The 25,287-nt window shown below is 39.4% G+C and overlaps 1 protein-coding gene across 1 annotated transcript; it reads right to left on the minus strand.

Moving 5' to 3' along the window:
- Positions 1-581: 581 nt before the first annotated feature.
- On the minus strand, positions 582-23,097 carry lmnb2 (lamin B2). Its single transcript, XM_078198073.1, has 11 exons — positions 22,627-23,097; positions 12,827-12,983; positions 12,013-12,138; positions 11,361-11,531; positions 11,068-11,193; positions 9,661-9,881; positions 9,235-9,457; positions 8,115-8,222; positions 7,141-7,257; positions 5,997-6,086; positions 582-3,650 (listed from the first exon to the last, which is right to left on the minus strand). Exons 1-11 carry the CDS (start codon positions 22,974-22,976, stop codon positions 3,609-3,611), a joined length of 1,731 nt encoding a protein of 576 aa, XP_078054199.1. The 5' UTR covers positions 22,977-23,097; the 3' UTR covers positions 582-3,608.
- Positions 23,098-25,287: the final 2,190 nt, after the last annotated feature.

Consider the following 25,287-nt stretch of genomic DNA (forward strand, 5'->3'; position numbering starts at 1 on the left):
TATTGGGTGCAGCAATAGCCACAGTGCAGTTAGGAAGGGAGTTCCAGGATTTAAACACAGCAACAGTAAAGATGTGGCTTGGAGGGGGAACTTGCAGGTTGTGGCGTTTCCATGTCTTGGGTGGTAGAGGTCATGGGCTTAGACAGTGCATTCAAAAGAGCCTTCCTGAGTTGTTGCAGTGCATCACGAATATGGTACACTGATGCTGTGGAGGGAGGGAACAGTTAGGTCAGTGGTGTTCGAAAGATAAATGCTGGTCAGGATGCTGGGGCCTGTTCATTATGTATAGCATGACGCTGAAATGTCAACCTGGATATCAAGTTTCTGGAGTGGGGTTTGAACCCATGATCTTCCAATTCAGACACAAGAGAACTACTCCTGAACCAAACCCAACTACTGCCCCTACTGTCACAAATGTTTCCACTTGCATCACATTAAGGAATGGAACTCTTGATTTTGTATAAGTATTCATTTTTGTCCATGTATCTTTATCATCTCTAAATAATCTTAATCATCGTGCCACAAAGTGTCTCATCAAACTTTGTATTTTGAAGTTCACTGCTTGAAAAGCACACCAATTTCATATGCAAAACCACATTTATTGAATGTTCATAAAAAAATTCCAGTTATAAAAGGTTTACAAGTTACAGACACAGAATTTTTTATTATTTTGGCATGTCATTGCCACCTAGCAAATCACGTTGAGTGATAAGACTAGCTTATTGGGTATGAAGACTTGACAATTCAAAAATGAACAGAAAAATCAAATGCAAATTCAAGTTACTTTCACTTAACCATGATGTAAATACACTACAAGGGCATGGTGAAGTTCCACTTGCTCTGATATTTATGTTAGAATTAACATGCTATTGATTATATGATAGGCAAAGCTGTATTTCTTTGGAGTAACTCCTCATTCAAGGTAGTTCAAACATTAATGCCCATTTCTAGAGATAGCAACAGGTCCTGGTATCACTGACAGCGATGCTTAGGTCAATAATCCATCAAACTAACCTAGACCACAAGGTACTGCACCTTCAGCAATACAAATCTGCAATTACTACAAGTGAAAATGACATACAAATAGCTTTGTTGACATCTTCTTTCACTGCTCAAAAATACACACATTAGTGATTCAGTTGAATTATGCATTTTTATTTTAAAAAGGGCTAGGAACACTTTTATTTAAGAAAAGGCAGATTTGTTCCCTTAGAGTCAGCCACATTGCTATTGCTCTGGAGTCATATTCAGGCCAGACCAGGTAGGTACAGCAAATTTCCATCTCTGAAGAGCATTTATGGCCATGTGACAATTTCATGATTAATAAGATCTGCTATTTATTCCAGATTTATTAATTTAAATTCCACTGGCTGTTTTGGTGGCATTTAAACTGCTGTCCCTGGAGACTCTGGATTACTAGTCTAGCAATTTTTCCACTATGCTACTATGCACAAGGTGAAGACAGTGGATCTGCGAAAATTTGAATGAAAACCTCAAATAAAATAAACTGAATTCCACATGTGCTTTGTGGGTTGTTTCTTAATCAGTGGAAAGAAGTGTTTGATTTTACAAGGGAAACACCAGAAACCTTGCAATGAAACCTTTTAAAAAGGTTAAAAAAACCTCACAGCAATGTGCATCATGATTTTCACCAGTAAATTAGACCTTATTTCAGAAACAGTGTTCACATAATTTTTTTAAGACCATCCACTATGGTTCAAATAAGTTTAATATAAAAGCATAATAGTTTTTTTAAAAATTCTGTTTTCCAGGCCATAATTCTCAGCAACTGGAGGGCACTTATTCTACATTTCACAATCAATTCTAAATCACCAAGATAACCATACATTTATGATAAAGCCACTAACAATTTTTTTAACTAGAAAAATTAGGTACATGTATTTAAAATGAATTCTATTTAATCTCAACGTTACAATTGTATTCAGCCCAAAAGGATAGTCTGAGAAACAGAATTTTGAAAGTTTATAAAATGAGCAATAAGCATAAAATTCAACCATATATAATGATATATTAATCATAAGGTATGTTGGATAAAAAGCATTAGTGTGACCAGGACTTACTTCCCCACCACCCCTCCAGACACTATAATGTACAGGTACAGTACTTCAAATCTGTTCATCCTTAAAAAGGACAAAGAACATGATATTTTTTGACCTCCCCACCAAATACATAACAATTGAAAATAACTTGGGACAGTGATAGGAATATCCAAGGGCTAACTGCAGATCTCTCTTCACAGTTTTATTGCTTAAAATTTCAGAAGTAGCCATATGCTTTGAAAATCTCAAGTTATCAAAGAAATAAAATGTACAGGATTGTGCTATTTAAAAAATTCACTTTAGTTTAACAGTATCTTATTTTGGATACAACCATATTCTGTGTTGTACACTGGCTACATGATTTGTTTAAACAAGTTTTCAGAGATGGTTTCTGCAACTAGGTAAATTATCTTGTCAAATTAAGCTTAATATCTGTCCCAGTGCTGTGAAACATTTTCCAATCCTCCCTGCCTTTATCTGAAGATCAATCTAATAAGCTACTAAACAAGCAAGCTATTACAAATCGTTGTCAATTATGTACTAACGAGCCTTCAAGCAATGAACAAAAAGCAAACTTCCATAAGCCACCATCCAAATATTAATACACCAGCCAGTAAATGTACCCAATGGCATCAAACAAGGAATTGAAATAGACACTTATGTTAAAAGAATGGAATTTTGACAACACTGACAAGGTTCAGGCTTTGCTGTGAAATGAGAGCAATGCATCAGAACATTACATGCAGCACTTAACAAGATGATTGATTAAAAATGTTTGGTGTATTCTGCTGTTTTTCATGCAACATTTATGTTTCCATTTAATAAATGTACATGATCACAATTCATCCAATTAAAATAAATTTGGGCTCCTATTTCCAGATCAGTGACCGTTTGGGCCTTGCAGTCAGTCCACATTCCATATTACAAATTCTTACAGATCATGTACACCAGTTTTGGTACAGCAGTATTTGTACAGAATAGCCAAATAAATGGGCAGGATCACAGTAGAAATCTTTTTAGCATGATTTCTGTAAAACACCTGAGACTTCTGCATTGGAGTACAAGATACTCCACCTACAGCTTTGAAGGAGTTTCATACTCCCAATGATGCTAATTCGGTTTGGGTACTAGGTTAACACCAATTTGGTGGAGTTTTTACGACAACCCTTTGGGTTTGAAAAACTGCAGAATAACCAATTCTGATTAATACAGCCTGTGGTGCAGTTCCCAGGCCAAGACCGGATGTATGAACCCAAATCTGTACACAAGGAGGCCATATGACTACAAAAAGTGTTTCTCCTTTTCTTCCTACCCCATGTAAAATTTCAATAACCTCATTTAACATCACATTTAAGTGTTTTGCCAAAAGATCTTAAAAAATACCCCTTCAGAACTCAGGTCTTACAAAATAAAACAATGTTTGTAAAGTACTAAACCAGAATGGTTTCAAAATGTTAAAAGAAAAACAGTGTACAAAAATATTTCTCAGTGGCTCTGGATAAAGTAAAGAGATTTTTCTTTCTCCTGAACGAGTAGTTTTGAAGGTGATCACATGACAGCACACTGCCGGGAAGTGGTCCTTGGGTCACCCTGAAATAAAACAAGTTTCTGTTGAAAAAACTGTCATTTTATTCTGTTAATTACATAATGACACAAACTAAATTCATACTTAAACCCCACAAGTTAGTCCATTTTCCAATAAGTAGCTATCATTGGTACAGGTTACAAATTTGAGTGGAGGTGGTAGCATGTGTATGTATGGATTTATATATATTGACTAAGCAAATGACTGTTACAATGTAAAGGAAATTTGATCCTTAGTTTGTGATGCAATAACTAATCTCAGAGACACTTGAATCATGTAGAACCAGGAAACAAAGAAACACGGGGACACGAGATTGTTTTGGCAGATAAGGCAAAGGAGAATCCAAAGAGCTTCTACAAATACATAAAGGGCAAGAGTAACAAGGAAGAGAGTAGGGCCTCTTAAGGATCAACAAGGTCATCTATGTGCGGATCCAGAAGGGATGGGTGAGATCCTAAATGAATATTTCTCATTCGTATTTACTGTTGAGAAAAGCATGGATGTTAGGGAACTTGGGGAAAATAAATAGTGATGTATTGAGGAGTGTACATATTACAGAGGTGGTGGTGCTGGAAGTCTTAAAGCACATCAAGGTAGATAAATCCCTGGGACCTGATGAAGTGTATCCCAGGACATTGTGGGAGGCTAGGGAGAAAATTGCAGGTCCCCTATGGAATCATCAATAGTCACGGGTGAGGTGCCTGAAGATTGGAGAGTGGCAAATGTTGTGCCTTTGTTTAAAAAGGGCTGCAGGGAAAAGCCTGAGAAAGCCAGTGAGCCTCAGATCTGTGGTGGGTAAGTTGTTGGAAGGTATTTTGAGAGACAGGATCTACAGGCATTTAGAGATGCAAGGACTGATTAGGGACAGTCAGCATGGCTTTGAGTGGAAAATCATGTCTCGCAAATTTGAGTTTTTTGAAGGGGTAACCAAGAAGGTAGATGAGGGCAGTGCAGTTGATGCTTTCTATGTGGACTTTAGCAAGGCCTTTGACAGGGTACCGCATGGTAGGTTGTTGCACAAGGTTAAATCTCATGGGATCCAGGGTAAGGTATCTAAACGGATACAAGAGGATGGTTGTAGAGGGTTGTTTTTCAAACTGGAGGCCTGTGACCAGCGGTGTGCCTCAGGGATCAGTGCTGGGTCCACTGTTATTTGTCATTTATATTAATGATTTGGATGAGCATATAAGAGGCATGGTTAGTAAGTTTGCATAGTGGACAGTGAAGAAAATTATCTCCAATTGCAACGGGATCTTGATCAATTGGGCCAGTGGGCTGACAAATGGCAGATAGAGTTTAATTTAGACAAATGCGAGGTGATGCATTTTGGTAGATTGAACCAGGGCAGGATTTACTCAGTCAATGGTGTTGGGGAGAGTTACAGAACAAAGAGATCGAGGGGTACATGTTCATAACTCCTTGAAAGTGGAGTTACAGGTGGACAGAGTGGTGAAGGCAGCATTCGGCATGCTTGGTTTCATCGGTCAGAATATTGAATACAGGAGTTGGGACGTCTGGTTGAAGTTGTACAAGACATTGGTAAGGCCACACTTGGAATACTGTGTGCAATTCTGGTCACCCTATTATAGAAAGGATATTATTAAACTAGAAAGAGTGCAGAAAAGATTTACTCGGATGCTACCGGGACTTGATGGATTGAGTTATAAGGAGAGGCTGGATAGACTGAGACTTTTTTCTCTGGAGCGTAGAAGGCTGAGGGGTGATCTTATAGAGGTCTATAAAATAATGAGGGGCACAGATCAGCTTAATGGTCAATATCTTTTCCCAAAGGTAGAGGAGTCTAAAACTAGAGGGCATAGGTTTAAGGTGAGAGGGGAGAGATACAAAAGTGTCCAGAGGGGCACTTTTTCACAGAGGGTGGTGCGTGGCTGGAACAAGCTGCCAGAGGTAGTAGAGGCAGGTACAATTTTGTGTTTTAAAAAGCATTTAGACAGTTACATGGGTAAAATGGGTATAGAGGGATATGGACCAAATGCGGGAAATTGGGGTTTTTTAAAAAAAAGGGTGGCATGGACAAGTTGAGCCGAAGGGCCTGTTTCCATGCGGTAAAATGAATGAGTGAGCATTGGTTTGGATGAGACCAGCAAGGAAGCAAATCAAAGTACCATTACGAAATATTTCTAGTTAGAAACAAATGTTCCGGCTCAATTCTATGACGTGTATAAATTATAGTGTTGGCAAAATAAAAAAAATGTTGCAGATTCTGGAAAATCAGAAATTAAAACAGAAAATGTGGAAATGCAGGCCACTGGACAGAGAACATTTCAAGTCGACGACATTTCATCCTGACCTGATGGGTACTTTAGTATTAAAATGATTTTTACTTTTACCTGTTGGTGGAAAAGATCTTCCTCTCCAAACTCAGCTTCTTCCTCCACATCTTCATGGTAGGTTTTTCTGAGATTTCTTACTGCAATTTCCTATGCAAGAGAAAGTGCAAGTTGTTTATTAAAGCATTTGTAACTTACAACTAATCCACAGGTAATTTTTTAAAATATCAGTATAATTTGGAAAAATTCTGTTGTGTTAACTAGAGTCTACATCAAAAACTATTGTGATTATGCACTAGAAGCTGCTGTTGTATCGACTTTTAACCTGACCCTGACCAAGGGTTAACAGGCATTCAAGTGGGCTCTCACTCCCTGCGCCCCTGTACCCACACAGCCTGGAATCACCACTCTGGCAAAGCAAACTGTATTCAGGAAATTAGATGGAATTACATCAACTAAAATACTTCTGTGGTTGCACATACACTGAATAACTATCAGCATTACTGAATAGCTGGCCACAACTAATTTCAGAGATGAACAAAAATGACAAGATCAATGCAGACCATTCAGTGATGTACATTTTAACTGCAACTTACTATTCAATAATTGACAAATTATATCTAATATTTCATAAACAGATCAAAAATAAAACTTAAGCTGCCATTACTACAACATTCAATTCATTCTAACATTCCGAAAAGGGCGTCAAAAGGAAAAGGGAGAAACAGATGCGAAAGCCAATCGATGCTCACCAAAGTCAGATGGTGCAGCCTAGGACATCACACTGAGGAGCTCCTGAGGGCGGCGTCCTAGGCCCAACCATCACACTTGCTTCTTCAACTACTTACCTTCATTTAACCATAAGGTCAGAGGTGGGGCTGTTCACTGATGACGGCAGCGTTCAGCTCCATCCACATTCCTTGGATAATGAAACAAAACCAGGCTTGAAGCAGCAAACCGATACAATAATATGCACCGGACAGGCACAGAGTTTTGGGTTAGTTTTTAAGTGGCAGATGTATTGGGACAGACCTGGGCAGTGTTACAGGATTAAAAGTGAATGAGAATGCATTTCACAGTCAAAAGAAACGCTCTTTTATTCACACCTCAAATTCAAAGAAAGAACACAACTTTCCTGCAATAGGATAAAATATAGCACGTCAAAGTTTCAGAATTCATCACTAGAAGTGCATGTAAGCCATACCTCTCCATCAGAGTTCACAAGGACAGTCTTAATCTCATCACCAGTGCCCCAGCTATGATTCTTCCACAGAAGGTCAGTAGGGGGACTATGGGCTTTACCAGCATCTGCACTCCAGATCTAGACAGAGAAAATTAAGAGAAAAATAACTTCCTCTGCTCAAAGTTTCATAACTTTTAAGGACAGAACTTTAGCACTGATTTAAGATTAAGCGATATAATCATTTTTATCCTCCTGAAACAAGTCAGACCTCCATAGTGCTGCAGCTGTCCTTTTACATTGAAAAGTATCCCCAAGTTAAACCTACCCATTTTTGGTGAGGATTTCATTCACCTCTCGCTGAACAGCAAAATTCAGTGGAGCAGGCAACTTGCTTCCCAATTCCACTCTGCCACAATTGCTGGAAAGTGTGCAAGTGTAGCTGGATAACAAAGCCCCCATCCAATCCCTGGTTCAGTGGGCTAGCCCCAATTCTGGTTGTTTATCAACAATTCCAACATGCACCTTTTCAATACAACAATATAAAAGGATACATTTACCAATGCCACTTTAGGATTGTTACTGTTATGACCCTTTTATAGCAACACAAATGACAATATCAGATCAAATCCCAATCTAATTCTAAACAGAATTGCAAGACCCCCTTGACACCCTCCTTGGGGAAACTCCCATCTTGTTTCCATTACAAAATGTTGACATTCACAAGAGATCCTGCATATAATCTCAAATATGCTGGTTTTCAGTTGTGACTGACTTTGACAATCTACCTCAGATCACTAATTACAATTAATCAATTTGTGCACTTGAGTAGATTTTATAATAAAAACAAAGTGCGGGAAAAGCTTAACCTGTCTGAGATTCTGTGGAGAAATAAACAGGGCTAATGGAGTCCAACATGACTCTTTGTAACTGTTTTAGATCTCCAGCAGCTGCTGTACTTTGCTTTTAAGTAGATTTTATTGTACAGTGCAACCCACTTTTACTTCCTGTCCAGCCTTCAGAGTGTATTTAGGAGTGAACTTGTAGACCATTTCCTCTCCATCTCCAATTTGTCTCTTCAGTTTCCAGCCTCCAAGTGGCTGATCCTGTAAGAAAGAGTGGTGATGAATCAATTATATACAACTAGCTTAATAAGATCTCCAAGACCAACTGAAAAGGAGGAGTGCCTGCTTGGTGGAAGCCTAGTGATGCAAAATCACATGGAAGAGCATGTTTAGTTGTAGGTTTGTGTAAAACTCATCATTATCCACTCTTCCAGGCAAGACAAAAGGAAACCTATTTCCAGCTCAAATAGGCATCGAAAGAACAAGTGCCAAGAAAATATCAGATATTAGCTGCTTGCTTATAATCTGACACGAAGGATCAAATGAGAGATATTGAAATCACTTACTCAAAAAAAGCAGAAATGTCTAACTGAAGTATCGGATTGCATCAGTATCTAACCAGTGGGCAAGCCACTAACTATGGGTCACAATGGATTACATAAATGGAATTCAAGCAGGTAAATTAAAAAAAACTTTGCTCAGGTCCCCATCTTTACTGCACTTTTGCATCCCATTCTCAGCACAGCCACAAATGGTCACGGTGAACACCAGAAACAAAAAAGCACCCATCAGCCAACTGAAAAATAAAAACGGATGGTCCTTCAGGGCTCATGTGGGAGTGAATTGGTCCGACATTCCCACTCCAGGCAATGTCAGTACCTCTTATAGCTACCAAAACTCTCCCAACCGCAGGTAGAAAGTAGCATTAGTTAGACCAGAGTGCTCCTGCTCAGAAATAAAATCAGCATAGTTTTTTCACTAGGCCAACCAATTCTGACGGCTAAATTGCCAACATTCTAAAGAGCATTGAAACAACAGGACACAAGACAATATGATTACTAAAAATTATGAATATTTTTGCAAGTTCTAGGTCAGTTTCTAATTTTTCAAATACCAAACTCTGCTGGCATACAATTTTTTCACTTAGCAGCAGTTCTTCACTGAGAAGAAAATCCAAATGCTGTTGACCTCATAACACATTGTTTTCTGAGTCAACATGATATAAAAATGCCAAAGTGAATATAAAAGAATTTTAAGTTTCCGGAGCCCTTACCTTCTCAGATTTATTACTGAGCCAAACAAATTTTCCCTCCAGATCAGTTGGCTCAATGCTGATCAAGCCACTGCTAGAGTGGGTTTGTTGTATACGACTGCTGCTTTCTCTGGGCTCTTCCATTTCTACACGCTTTCGCTTGGCACGAGATGTATGAACAGCACTGCTTGATGTAGCACGAGATACTGTAACCCGAGAGGAAGGACTTGGAGACAGTTTCAATCTGAAAACAAATACAAAAAATGTTTTAGCTGCATTCAAATTCCTCCGGCTGAGGATAGTACAGGTCTGATCTCATTACTTGCATCTCACCTTTACTATGGTGTGGACCCTTTTCATACAAAGCTAAACCCTTGCATCCAGAATCAATTAGACCATTAACGTGAAAACTTAAGATAATCTTCAGGGTTTGTTAGCTATAGGTACCTCTCTTCTTCGCCTTCCAGGAGTTTGCGGTAGGCTTGAATTTCCATGTCAAGGGCCAGTTTGACATCAAGGAGGTCCTCATACTCCTGCAACTGCACCTCCATATTATCCCTCAGCTCAGCCATTTCTCGGTCTCTTGCCTCCAACATCTTACGATATTTATCGCGATCATTTGCGAGCATCTCTTCCAACTCCCTAATTCGAGCCTCAGAAGCAGCAGACTACAAGGAAGGTGAAGTTAACCAAACAATTAGGCCAGAATAATTTGCATAATTTAATAAAGGTAATAGATACAGGGCTTCAAATTCAGTAGGATCCAATTGTGCTTTGTAAGTGAGCTTGAAGGGAAATTGCCCATTGGGCAGCACAGGGTACATTGTGTTGTTATTTCCAAAGTGGAATATTGAACAAAGCTTAAACCTAGTTAGACTTCAATTATTAAATTCAGATTTTAACGATGCTAAACATTTGCTACAATGCTGAAATGGCCCCAGTTCAATGATTATGGCTGTTAAAAGGCCAAGATGTTGGAGAATTCCAAGTTTTATTTTCTCAATTCTATGTGCCGATTTTTGGGATGTGGATGTTGCTAGCTAAGCCAGCATTTAAGGGCCCCCATCCATAATTGCCCTGAAAAATTATTCATCAGTAGATAGTTAATTAAAAAGGTAGAATATGCTACATTCCAAACTGACCTTTAAAGCAAGCAATGATTAAGAAGATAGGGGCTTTGGTCAATTAAGACACCTCATTCCATCAAAAAACTTTGTCCTTATGCAAGTGTCTTGCCAACAAATACAAAAAGTCAAGATTCCCCCCTCCTGCTGCCATTAATTCCTTGTCCATATTATGGATGGGATTTTTCTTCCTCTGTGCAGCGGGTGGTGACATGCCGCTTGCTGGCAGGGGGATCGTATGGTTCCCGCCATTGTCAACAGGGTTTCCGAATGAACACACCCCTTGCCACTGGAAAACCTGTGACAGGGATGCGCCACTGATGGGATGGTAAGATCCTGCTGGCGTGAACGGGAGAAAGATTTTGATTTTTTAAAAAAGGTTGACCTGTACAGTGCCCATTTGCTATCAAATCATGTTCAAATTTTCCTCCTCCAAAATCATACTAGTATAAGTCACGATACCAGAACTAGCTATCCAAAGGCTCAAATCCTACAGTGAATCGAATATATTGACTAATTTTCCAGCCCACTAAAGCCAATATTAAAAAGTAGTTTACAAATTTCCTGAGGACAGAGAAGGCGACTGTACACAAGGCTCCAATACTACACTAATGCTCTAAAGAATCCATAGGCGAGAGCAATTCTAGCACTGATCAGTTTAAGAACAAAAATTCTTGAACTACCTTCTCCGTTTAAGTCCATAAATAGCTGCTGGTTTTTAAATGTTTACCTGCTTCTGCAGGGTCCCAAGTTGGTAGTTGAGACTCTCAATCCTGAGGTATGCCTCCTGCAGTTCCTCTCGTGCTGTGCCCACAGCTTTGTCATTTCTATCGCTTGCTATCTTAGCATTTTCCAACTAAAAGTTAAAAAATATGCACAATAAACTCAAAGCACCAAGCTGGAAATGACTGTAACAAATCTATTTGATAATCAAAAATAAAATCAAGCTAAAAATATACAATTCTACAATTTATCAGCTTAAAAACTTTAGCTGCATTTCCGGATTGGATTAACTCCAGCTACCTTGGCTTGGAAAGTGTGTTCCAAGTCATCCTTGTATTGTTTCACTTGATCCTCATGCTGTTTTCGCAGATCCTGCAGGGCGTCTGCCAGTTTGGATTCATAGTCAACTCTTCGTGCAGAGTCGACCTCAACGACACGGCGTTCTTGTCTCTTTTTCGTCTCACGCACTTCCTACATTAAGAAGGAATCACTTATCATTTGTATTAACTTGTACAGTAGCTTGAAAAGGGCTTTTACAAATTACAAGACCGCAAATGGGAATTTTATTTAAGACAAACTATGTACATGCAGTGCCAGTTTCATAGAACTACAGGTAATTACTACATACCATGGTGCTCGATGACAAAAAGGGATAACCCCTAAAGGGCACGATAAACCTTTGTATGGAAGTTGAACAAGAGGGGAAAAATTAACTTTCCAAATTTGCAACTCAAGTACTAAAACGTCTAGAGTCCTGAAAGTACATAGCAAACCCAAGGCAATAGCCTGCTATTCCAGAAAGGGATAAATTCTAACACTACATGTTCATTATGATTGCTGTAGCATAGTTACAGAACGTAAAATTTCAGGGCTACAATTTCAAAAGGATATTTTTGCAAGGGATAATCAGTATCTAAAAAAAAGTTAGCTCCAAAAAGGAAAACAAACATACCTCTTCAAACACACTTTTCCGGAATGCCAGTTCCTCAGTTAAGCTTTGACATTGATTCTCCAGGTGAACTCGCATCAGTGTCTCCTCTTCTAACTGCTTTTTTGCAGCAGCCAGGGAACTTTCAGCCTGAAGTTTGTTACAAAAAATAATTTTTGTTCAGTTAAAACAGTTGCTAGAGACTTCAAATGCTAATGCTCGCAAGTACCACACACTAGTCTGATTCTCAAATTGAGTTAACTATTTCACATAGATTCAGTGTTCTACAACTGTTCCTGGGGTAGAAACAAAAAAACCCTACAAAAATGTTAGAATTCTCTCAATCCTTTAGGAAATCTTACTGGAAAGTTGGCACAAGATAAGAGTTCAACTACAATTTTCGCTTAAATAGTTCAGACATTGCTAGTGTGCATCAAGCCTTATTCTTAATGTGTCAATACTTGAGGAAAATGCAGAAACAATCATTTGTGCTCCTCAATACTGTCCAATATACCATAACATTATCTACCACATAACTAAAGATTAAAGATCAATAGAAAGCATTATCAGAAGGGCAAGTTAGAAAAAAGAGAGAAAGGAAATTAATGGTTGACAATCATTCCAGTTTTTCCTCAACAGTCTCACAATCTTTACAAAGCATGTTTAAAGTTCAATATGTTTTAAACAAAACAACTTAGAATATCTCAAAACATCTTACAACAGAAAAATGTTTGCAGTATTCAGATAGCATCTTGTATTCTATGACCTAGCATTTTCAAACAGAAGAACATCCAGCTCCAGATAAATCACCCTCCCCATTTCCCCAACAGTGATTTACCTTAGCAAGCTGTGAACGCAGGTCAGCCAACTCTGCTTCCAAATGACGGTTTTCACTGACAGCAGTGTTAAGCGCAGCTTCATTTTTATGATAGGTCAATTCAAAATCTTTCAACCGGGCCTGTGCTGTCACCAGGTCGTTATCTTTCTTCTTGTAACTGTAAGAGCAAAAGAGCAAAGTTTATTACATAGAAATCATAGAAACCCTACAGTGCAGAAGGAGGCCATTCGGCCCATCGAGTCTGCACCGACCACAATCCCACCCAGGCTCTACCCCCACATTACATAGTGTTTCATAACCTCACTATGGATAACAGTTTTGATCAAATAAGATTGCCTCATGCAAATTTTAAGGTCGAAACACCCTTGTCAAAGCCACATTGAATAAAATATTGTGTTTAAGTCAACTATAACCCAATAACTTAATTGAGCACATTGCCAAGTAATAGCACAGAAGCATGCTAGAACATAATAGACCACTCTCTTCACCTTCAAAAGGAAAGTTCAACACACTTCTAATCAGCAATTTCATTATGTTGGCCTTAAAATAATGCCACCTGGTCACTTCCATCCATATTTAAAGGAATATTTTATCCTCTGGATAGGTATACATAATTATTTTTAGAAATTTACAGATTGGTGCAGAAGAAGCAAGTATGATCTTTTAGACTCTAAAGACTATGATCAACCTGTTATAATAGTTTATCCCCCCAATAGAGGTCATACAAGTAACATTCCTTGAAATATGTTCGTGCCCATCCCAAAAAATACTTCGTTTGTTTCATATACACCACAAAAATTAGATAGAAACACCATGCCTCAACTAGTAAACTGGTTTTGCAAGAAAGAAAAATCTGCAAAAGCTTACAGAAAGCATCTGTGTATGTATTGTGCAGACTGCTAGACATCAGGAACAGCCATAAGTGCACTTGTCACAAACCAACAAATGCTTTCCTGTCATCTATAGAGAAATATTTGCCAGAGTAATCCTACAACAAAATGTCATTAAGAAGAATTCAAGACCATGAGCAATATTGGGAAGACATTTTTCTGGTTTTATGTCCACTTTCAATGAGAAAGATTAAAGAACAGTACTAAGCCATTAGTGGTTAGCAGTCACTCTACATTCAATCTCAAGTGCAAATACAATCGTGACTGGCACCAAGACAGGCCAGTAGATTTTTTTTTAAATCAGCAAAAAGCAAATAGAACTAAAAAGGCACAAATCAGGCACCTTCTATCCAGAGAGCACAAAATCATGTGATGTTCCCGGTTCTTTTCTCACCATTCAAAACTTTTAATTGTAAAGTGTAAAAAGAGAGTGGGGAGAAAAAAAACTAACCAACCACACATGAAATAGAATGACTTGACAAATGGTAGGAAATAGCTAAAATGATACATAAAAGAAATGAGGAACTAAATGTGACAAGACCTAAAAAGGGATGGACAAATAGAACAAACGGGGAGCATTAAAAACATGCAGGTGTTGTCCAGGAGGCGGATGGAAAATAAATAATCAGCTTGACAGATCAACAGCAGTCATTTGACCAGGTAAGGATAGGCATCAACACCTTCAACCCACTCCATACCACAAACTTCAGAATACCTATCACAGGGCAGCAGTGGCAACACTGCTGCATCACAGCATCAGGTTCAATTCCCAGCTTGGGTCACTGTCCCAGACTCTGTTGGAGTCTGTACGTGTTTGTGTGGGTTTCCTCAGGGTACTCTGGTTTCCTCCCACAAGTCCGAAAGACATGCTGGTTAGGCGCATTTGCGATGCTAAATTTTCCCCCAGCGTACCCGAACAGGTGCCGGAATGTGATGACTAGGGGATTTTCAGTGACTTCATTGCAGTGTTAATGTAAGCCTACGTAAGCAACATGAATAAACAAACAGACATTTGCATTTATATAGCAGGTTTTCCACATCTAAGATATCCCCAAAGTATTGTTAAACTACTCAATTATTCAAAATGTAACTAGAAGAATGGTAACTACACGTGCAAATATGACACCTTGTATGTATACATCATCCCACAAAAAAAATCTGTGACGATTTGGAATGTTAACTGGTTCTCTTTCTCTATGGTAACACAGTGACAACATTACTGGACTTGTAATCCAGAGCCCCAGAGATGAGTTCAAATCTTATAATAACTGGTGGAATGTAATCAATTAGTTAATAAATCTGGAATAAAGTGCTGGTCTTTTAATGGTGATAAGGTAATTATTAAACTACTGGATAGTCGTAAAACCCATCCAGTTCAGCAATAACCTTCATGAAGGATAATCTGCCATTTTTAGATGATTGGCCTCCATTACTCCTGAACAAAGCAATGTTGCTGGCTCTTAACTGGTCAAGTTGCTCTTGGATGCTCATGGAGTACTACGCTGAAATCTGGCTATGAAACAACCTGGTGTTTTCATTTGAATTTCACCATCAAAATCCTGAAAAGGAGTCGCCGCAGTCTTTTGATTTATTATTGTCACATGTATTAGTATACAGAGAAAAGTATTGTTTCTTGCACTATACTAAGCATGCCGTACATAGAGAAGGAAAGGAGAGGGTGCAGAATGTAGTGTTATAATTGCAACAGTTACATTGATGGGATGTGGGCATCACTGGCTGGGCCTGCATTTATTTTCCTCCTTAGCTGCCTTTGAATTGAGGGGCTTGTTGGACATTCAAACAGATGAGTTTTTACAATTACCAACAATGGTTTTATAGTCACAGAGTCCAGAAGAGACCCTTCAGCCCATCAAGTCTGCACCAACAAAACTACATTAAATTTACACTATCCCATTTTCCAGCACTTGGCCCATAGCCTGAAAAAAAATTTCAAATGCTCATCCACATTCTTTTAAAGGCTGTGAGGTTTCCCATTTCTAGTACACTCCCAGGCAGTGCCATTAAGACTTCCACCACCCTCTGGGTGAAAAATGTTTCCTCAATCCCCTCTAAACCTCCTGTCCCTCACCTTAAATGTATGCCCCTTATTGACCCTTCAACTAAGGGGAACAGCTGCTTCCTATCCACCATGTCCATATCCCACAATCTTATACACCTCAATCAGGCTCCCTCTCAGCCATTAGATTTTTAATTCCACATTTTTATTGAATTCAAATTTCTGTCTGCTGTGGGATTTGAACCCAGGTCCCCAGATTGGATTGCTAGTCCAGTAACACCACGACCACCCCAAAGTCTTCCCATTTCAAGCTTGGCCATCTGCAGAAGAGTCCTCACATCACTCCAACAACCACCATCTTTTACCAAGCTAACTGCACAATTACCGATTACAAGTGATTCCAACAGCAATGTCTGACAAATGTGTTGTCTGCCTTAACAGTGGTATCCCATTTTATAATGAGAGAATTTATTAGTTTCAGTACTACAAACATCACGAAAGATGTAACCACATCCCTGTATACAAATCCTTCCTAGAGGAAAATTTTCTAGTAATCCATTTGAACAGAAAAAAGTGTAAATCAAGAAACAAGACAGGTTCATTGCATTTTCTATAAGGTTTCCTTGATTAGATATGACTAAGGAGACACAAGTGTTGGGCATGTGTAGGACTTAAAGATTACAACATATTTTTCATTTCCCACCTTTGTCTACTAAAGGCCATCTCCTCAAAAGTAATACTTCAAGGCCACTTTAAGAGGCTCAGTGTCCCAATATGGGTTAAATTTGTGGCAGACAGAACATATCCAAACAGTTCTCCTCCCGCCTGAGAAATTCATGGCTTGATTGTAAGATGGGCTGAAGGAAGCCCTTCTAATGTACACCTATATCTTCCAAACGGTAAATGGAAGTTGCTGCAGAGATGGAGCCTACAGCCTAGCTGAAAAGTGAAAGTCAGCAGAAACAAACTGGCAACAGCTGTTAGGCAGACTACATACAAGTGCATACATTCATATATCCTTGATTTGGCACCCACCATGAATGGACCAGAGAAGCAAACAGTTGCCACTGACATTCTATCCACGTCCCATGAGATACCCATGTCCAAGTTTGCAAAACACATTTTATGAGCAATGCTATTAATCATGACATTCCCAAGAATGATGTGGAGATGCCGGCGTTGGACTGGGGTAAACACAGTAAGAAGTCTAACACCAGGTTAAAGTCCAACAGGTTTATTTGGTAGCAAACGCCACTAGCTTTCAGAGCGTGCTGCTCCTTCGTCAGGTGGAATGGGAGATCTGCCCCAACAGGTTTATTTGGTAGCAGATCTCCCACTCCACCCGACGAAGGAGCAGCACGCTCCGAAAGCTAGTGGCGTTTGCTACCAAATAAACCTGTTGGACATCTTACTGTTTTCCCAAGAATGCCAGATAGCCACAATGCCTGTGCCAGTTTTCTAATTATCAACCACTGGTTTGCAATTGGACTTGGGGGGGGGGGAGAATTTTAAGGCCAATGCAGCTCAAATGGGCAAAGTAACAAACCACCTTCCCTTCAAATTACGCTACCATGGTTCAATCTTTTCATCAACTTGCAGGGAGTAGGAGCTCACATTACTCATTTTATGCATATCTATAGCATCATTTCTCAGGTTTTCTTACTGTGCCCATAAGACAACCCCCCCCCACACACACAAAACCATTACATATACGAGATAATTGGTCAAATAAGTTATACATTTGTATTGCTGACTGAAAAATACACAGTGGAATAGAGTTATGAATTATTAAACAATGCTTTATGGCAATTTCCATTCCCCAGGATTACGTTCATTCACAACTTCCACCCCCAAAGTATTGGGTCCAGAGATTAGCTCTTTATATATTAGCCAAATTTGTTTGGAAAAAACCCAGAAGAAATATACTTTGTGGTTTTAATTAAGTCTTCGAAGTTTGTGGTATGGGATAGCCAAGGGCAGCTATTGCATAACTTAAGGGTTAGGGTTTTGCAGTGCAGGCATTTGTTACTGTTGGGCATTGTAAAAATTCATAAGCTGATATATTCAGTCACTACTTTTAAAAACTATTGACAATAGCTGTGGTCAACAGCTATGTCCAAACAAGATTTTAAATTCGATTAAATTATAAACCGAGAATCAGAAATAAACAGATCAGTCAGCATCTGGAAAAAGAAAATGCAGATTGACGTTTTCAGCTATGCACCCTTGGGTTTCAATAACGAGTAGAAACGCAAAATATCACGATTTACTTTGTTGAACAGTGCAGAGTGAGTTGCCTATTTCTATTATAGTCCGTTTTTACTTCAACATCCACTCTAAGGGATCAATCCGTCTGCACAGGTTTCAGGAAAAAACAAAGCAATCGGTAAAGATAATACTTGCAATTAAATCGCGAACATGTTGGAATAAAAGTGAAATTTGATATTAGAAACCAGTGGGATTTGAATCACGCTGCGGCCGCCCTCCCCATTCAAATCGTCCATTAAAATTAACGCGCTTTAGAAAGGATCCACCTTTCAGGGACGCAACTAACGGCAGGAAGCCAATGCAGGTCTTCGATGGCTATCTACCAAAGCCCGGAGAGAAAAAAAACAAGCACACAAATTTGAACGAACTAAACATGCTTCTGATTTCAATTGGAGTAGCTAAAAAAAAGTTCAGTTGCAGTCCTTTAAAAAATGCTTGCCACGATTGAATGCACGGTTAACAACTGAAAAGATACAAAATTATTTGAGACACTCCTTTTCCTCCTGAAGAATAGCCAAAAAAAGCCGGAAACGCCATGTTGAGTTCAGTTTCATTGCGTTTCCTGTTATAGCGTGATCTCCCCAACATCAAAGTCACGAATGCAAATTAAGTTTACGCTGCTGCATTGAAGCAGATTGAAGACATTATATTTGTATCTATTATTCGATGGATTGCATCAATATTTCAGATTTTCGAATTGATTTCGAATGAGAAGCAGGAAGACGTTGCGTTGTTTTTTGAATTTTATCCACGAGTCTTGTATACGCTGCACACGACTTTTCAGAAATATTAAAAACTGGGTCCGTTAAGAGGAGCAGATTTTTTCCAAGGACATCGCGATATCCGGAAAGGACTGCGATTATGATCGAACCCTAGTGAAATCCTAATGACTTATCAAATCGACCAGTCTTAGGTACATGTAAGTGAACTCAAACACGTTCTAATTACTCTCCATATGTATTGTTCCCAGCCAGCATGGAAATATTGGGCGTGATCATTCACTACTACTGAACGTTAGATCTGGAACACAAAAGGATTAAGGCGCCGATATCAAGACCACTACCAGTACAGCGCTAGGGGGCGGGAGAAAGGAAGGCAGATCAAATCAAGTGAAATTTACAGCAGTCATCCAGATGTGTTCCAAAAAAAATTAATAAAAAACATGCAGTTTTTGTTGAATCTGAAATCAAGGAAACGTCATCTCATCTCTCTGTGGAATAACCATTCACATTTACAGTTCAAATCTGAATCCTATCAAACTCGGCCAGAGTAAACAGATGTGCATCGACAATGGAGCCTCAAAATGGCGATTTTCATAATGTCTGACAGATCAGCAAGGATAGGTCAGAAAATTAAAAGATGCTGAGCTGGTTCAGTATGTCGTTACAGTACCATACAAACAAGGTTGGTTCTCCATTGGTAATGAAATAAAGCACTTTAGGTTTCGTCAATTTTCAACTGAGAGAGAAATGTCTGTCCAGCAACTCCCATGTTTACATCTGCCTTGTTTCAGCAGTAGTACCATTTTCACAAGCTTGCAACTTGCTGTTAAAATAAGGGAGAGACAGCAATGCAACAGAATTCCCAACTTGCAACCAGGGTGGTCACTTCTCCATTTAGAAGGCCAAGGGAGAGACAGCAATGCAAGTGCAGGAAACCAGTAAAATCTCCTGTCAAATGCAGAAACAAATGTGAAAGGATTTCCCAATTGCAGCCAAAATGGCCATATATCCATTGGGAAGTAAAAGTAGTAGGTACTGATCATTACTTGTTTAAGCAAAAAGAATCAGATTCAACCACAGCATACATTTTTGTGACACTGCTAACAATGCGACACATTTAATGAATCTCTATTTTTTTCCTCACACCCCAAGTCCAGCGTCCATTTTCATAACCTTCCAGGCACATGTTGCTGATGGAAATGATGAAGCAGACCAAAACATATTGACTTTGAAACTGATCTACATTTTAAAAAATGAACCACGACACTTGCATAGCGTTAGATTTTGACAGTCTAATGAAAGAGTTATTGATAATGAATTATACTTTAGGTTTCCTAATTTTTTAATGTCCAAGATGGCTAGAACTGCTCCAATTTCAGACACAACCAGCCAAAATGGTTCTTCGAACCGGATCTTCCCAGATGGCAAGACCAAGAAACAAAATGCAGAATCACAGACAAGAATAATCGTCCTTAAAGCATATTGGAAAGAATGGCATTGTCTCTGATAGTAATCACATGATTCAAGTGTACAGAAGCACCTCTGTCAAAGTGAGAATTGATTTTATGGGTTAGGATATAGTTGGCGTACAGATGCTTAATCAGACAAGAGTAGGTACAAAAACGTTCCCACCTGACTACACATTTCAAATCAGAAACTCATTTTTGGATACAAATCCCAAATGTTAAAATGCAGTGAAACCCAGAACATTACAGTAAGATATGAGATATTTGAACGAACCTGAACTGGCATGGGATTAGATTTTAAAATTTCTCTGAAAGTCCCACCACCACCACCCACATGGTCAAAACTGATTCATTTAAACCATCTCCCATATTCATTAACTTTAATTGTGCTGAAATACAAAAAGGAAATTGGATATTGAAAAGCTAACAGATTGCATGTGGGAAACAAAATTCACTAGGTAGAACAATTTATGTCGTCTGCAGGTTCTACAGCATCAGCTGCTGCCTTCACAGCTTGACAACACTCACTGTCTAAGCTAACCAAAGAATAGACATTTCACTAAGAAGGCTCTTGCACTGAAGTCTTAATTCCCATCTTTATACAAAATAAAAGGGCTGCACGAATTTTTTTAAAGAATCATTCATTTCAATTTGTCTTAACTCTTAAAAGTCAGCTGACATGGGGTCAAAGGTAATTGCATCACAAAGCAGTGACCAGCACTTGAATCTTTCACTGATTAGGAGAAGAAAAAAAGGCAAAAAGCACCATAAACCATTCACCAACACGCATTGAAATAGAAATACAGAATTGTGCAAATATTTTATAGCACTACTATTACATTCCGGACATAACTGCCATATCCTCATTGAGAGTACACCATATGATGCTGTACACCTCACCCTCCAGTCCCAAAAAAAACCCGATAATTACATTCATGTGGCTCCAATTTCATGCAGATCATACTGTTGTACAGAAAAGGGCTTACAAATTCTGATAAGTAGGGTTAGACCAGACAACATATACTCAAACAACAACCACTATTGCCATATTAATACTGTCAAATCTCTAGCAAGCTGATATATTTCTAATGACCCTAATTCTTTATATGTAACTTAGTATCATCAAGAGTGCATCAGGTAAAACATTGACCTTTGGTTCAGTTTTTTGACTCATTCATAAAATGCTGTGATAAAACATCTTTAATTCTTGACAGAATAATGAAGCTGCATGGAGCAAAGAAACCTACATTCTCAGGGTTAAGAACGAGGTGTGATCTCACTTGCTTGACACGTTAGACAGAGGCAATGTCCTTTGACTGGAGGCACTAAATCTAGGAGTTATAAACTCACAAGGACCAGCACTCACAAGGACCAGCCATTTTAAAAAAAAAATCATACAATAGGACAACACAGGAGGCCATTTGGCCCTAGTTGCACCACTCTCTCAAATAGAAAACCATTCATCCACAAATCTTTATCTACACCTGCATTTTCCCCAATTTCCTTTTGAAGGCTAGGTTGCATCTGTATCCACCACCCTTCTAAGCAATACATTCCAAATTCTGACTACTCATTGTGTATAAATGATCTTACCAATTCCCTTAAATCTGTACCTTTTCAAATGGGATTCTTCAGTCACAAGAATAAATAAAAGAGAACTACCTAAGGCTTTAGGACTAATAAGAAATCACTGCACTTATGGGTTGTAAATCAATTCAATACTCAAGGGCTGTTCAAATTCAGTTATTATACTTAAGACAGGAGATCAACAGATTTTGGTCACCATGGAACAAAGGAATATGGGGAAAGGGTGGGATTATGGAACTGAGGAAGATCACCATGATCTTATTACTCAAGAAACTGCTAGCCTATTTCTTATACTATCAAATACACATCACAGGGAAATGAACAATGTTTGTCAACGTTTAACGACAGTCAATACTACTTCAACAACAGTAATAATGACTTCAGAAAGATGGGGTATCAAAACATTCCTATAGCTTACACAATTAGCAGTTAAAAGGAAACTGACCAATACTGTTTCGTAAAATTATCAATTACACTAGTGTAACTAGTATAATCAATTAGTTATTACAATAAAAGTCAGGATTAGTTCAGAGATCTGTACACGGAGTGCGTTTCCTTTTAGGGAATGGGAAATTTCAAGTGTCAGTCATTAATGTTAATGGGTGACTTAAACATAAAAACTAAATTTTAAAAGGTTAAATAACCAATTACAAAATAGTGTAGGATTAAAAACACAAACAAATACACAAGAATTAACAAACTCAATTACCCTCTTCCCATAAAACAGTTGCACTGCAGATTGACAACTGAACGTCAATAAACGGTATGGGGAAAAACACGTGGATAGATGTAGTTTTACATCCACAGATAATTAGACAAGTTCGCGTTAAGGTTGCATGTTCTACTTTACTTTTTGCCGAGTTCGTCCAGCTCCGCCTTGCTCTTGCCCAGTTCGATCTGCAGCTTCGCCTTCTCCCGGGCCGTCTCGTCCAGCAGCTTCCGAGTGTCCGCCAGCTCCGTCTCGTACATCGCCTTGATGCCGGTCAGCTCACGGGTCGTTACCTCTTCCTTCTCGGAGATCTTGAGCTGCAGAACGCTATTCTCGCACTCCAGGGAGCGCACCTTGTCGATGTAGACGGCCAGGCGGTCATTGAGATTCTTCAGCTCTTCTTTCTCCTGGATTCGGGTGATTCGAGTCGGGCTCAGGGGCGTCTGGGCCGCGCTGGCCCGCGTATGCTTCTGGGCCGGAGTGGTCGACATGGCTGCCAAAAAACTTTCCTGTAATTATTGGTTTAATGATAGTTTAGTCCCGTACCGATCCGTGAAGAACCGCGCCGCCAAACCCCTTTTATTCAATGAAGTAGAAAATGGCGCCGATATCATGTGGCCTTCAAGCAGGGTCGGGGTGGGGGGGGGAGACACCCGTGTGCACTGCACGCCGGGAATCGTAGTCCTATCGATTTACCCCTTTAGGGCCATTTGCGAGGACATTGCCAACCGGCTTCCTCAGATCGCGACTCCGTGTTCTTGCCCCACGTCGTCGACGTCCATGAATTTTCCCCGTCAGTTGAAGTTTGTGTTCTGCGGCCACGGGGTCGAGGCCAGGTAGACTACAGATCCCAGAATGCTGGTCGCGGGGGCCCATCCCCCCCAGCCTGCTGCCAACCCCGGCGCTGAGTGGTCCAGGCGCCGGCGGTTAACCATCAATCATAGGTGACCCCGCCCCTTTCCGAACAGCCCGCGCCTCCAACCCAAAGCGCGATTTTCAAATTTTGGCGCGCGCCGAGAAACCGCAAACAGCTTGAGGGAGCTGTCTGGGGAATTCGAGCTGGAGGTGAGGTCATTATCAGATCCAGAAACCAACCCATTATTTCATAGCAAGGAGATTTAAATGTGTTTTTAAAAACTATCTTAAATTCACTCACTTCTAATTTCCCCTTTTAAAAATAATATAAATTGAATTAATCCCTGCCTAAACCGTTTTTTCACTTGTAAAATATGCTAAAGCTTATTTTTTTCCCCCCTGAAATATTATTCTTCCTTTTCTGTACAGGAGTAAACCCCAAATTCGCAGCCGACTGGTTATTTTATTATTGTAAGAAGTTTCACAACACTAGGTTTATTTTTAATCCGTTTTCCCTAGCTTGAACCAGAACGTCTGACTCCGAGGTGGAAACCCTCTGCAATCAACGGGCACTGTAGGCTTGGATTGTTTATATATGCTAGTAATGACATTGTTCACTCTTGATTTGTAATCTCGCATTTCCAAAATATATATTTTTTAATTATCTTGTGCTGCGCAGTCCATTAAACCAATAGCAGACTTTTATATCTGGAAATCAGCTGATCCCCCCCCCCCTACTGACTTGTTCAAATTTAAATCACCTAACTGTCTACATTGGCAGTGGGTCAGAAAAATTGAAAATACACAATTCAATCAAGGTAGAATGAGAAGGCAGTGAGGAATGTTGTACTGGTACACAAGTTAATCTTCCCTCTTAGCTTTCGCTACTCCACCCATCTTTCATTTTCCTATCTAATCCTTCTCTAATTCCTTCCCTCTTCGTCTTTGTACCCAGTTTCTCAACTCTTACCCTGTTCGTTCTATAAAGAAAACTGAAGTTAACCCATGTCCGTCTGATATCAAGAGACACCAGGGAAGGGAAATATACCTACCTGATATTTGTGGGAATTAGGTTCACAAAAACACATCCTTTCGCCCTCCACATACTAAAGTTCTGAAGTGTCATAAGGACGTGAAACGTTAGCTGTTTCTCCCTCCACAGGTGCTGTCAGACCTATTGAACTTTGTCAGCGTTTGCTGGTTGTATTTCAGATGTTCAGTATCCACAGCATTTTGCTTCTAAATTATAAATATCCTTGGTCCTTGGAGATATGGAATACAAAGTACTGGAAAAACTCAGCAGCTCGGGCAGCATCTAGTGAGAGAAACCAAGTTAACGTTGAGTCCTATAGAGAAATAACAACAAATACTGGAAATACTCAGCAGGACCCCAAGCATCAGATGCAAGGTCATCGACCTGATATGTTAACTCAGTTTCTCTCTGCGCAGATGCTGAGTATTTGATGCATTTTTATTTCTATTTCAGATTTGCAGTATCAGTAATTTTGCTTTTTTATTAGGCAAACGAGAAATACTTTGAACTACTTCCCAAGTATAGATATTTTGCAATCGCTAACAAAACAAACTCTGGTCTGGAATGGGGTGGGGTGGGTGGGGGACAAAATACTGCAGATGTTGGAACTCGACAAATAAAAGTAGATTGGGACCTCAATTTAAAATCTCAACTCGTGTGATTGGCACCTCCAACAATGTAGTACATTTGTACCACTGCTGAACCGGAGTGAGCACGCAAAATGCTCAAGTCTTGGAATATGATGTAAAATAATGGATTTTTACCTTTGTCAGTGCTTGTTCCACAACCCAAAGCTTTATACTCTAATCCGTTTTCCCTAGCTTGAACCAGAACGTCTGACTCCGAGGTGGAAATCCTCTGCGACCAACAGGCACTGTAGGCTTGGATTGTTTATAGATGCTAGTAATAACATT

This window comes from Mustelus asterias, chromosome 26 (assembly GCF_964213995.1).
Source record: "Mustelus asterias chromosome 26, sMusAst1.hap1.1, whole genome shotgun sequence".
Lineage (NCBI taxonomy): Eukaryota > Metazoa > Chordata > Chondrichthyes > Carcharhiniformes > Triakidae > Mustelus > Mustelus asterias.

Bases quoted from the DNA above. Each gene is read 5' to 3' on its own strand.
- lmnb2 (XM_078198073.1), bottom strand. From the start codon at position 22,976: ATGTCGACCACTCCGGCCCAGAAGCATACGCGGGCCAGCGCGGCCCAG. The intron at 7,258-8,114 runs GTGGGTTGCACT...TTCTCTGTCTAG, and splicing joins AGGCTGGACAGGAAGTAAAA to ATCTGGAGTGCAGATGCTGG. The intron at 3,651-5,996 runs GTAAAAGTAAAA...GTTTTATTTCAG, and splicing joins AAGATCTTTTCCACCAACAG to GGTGACCCAAGGACCACTTC.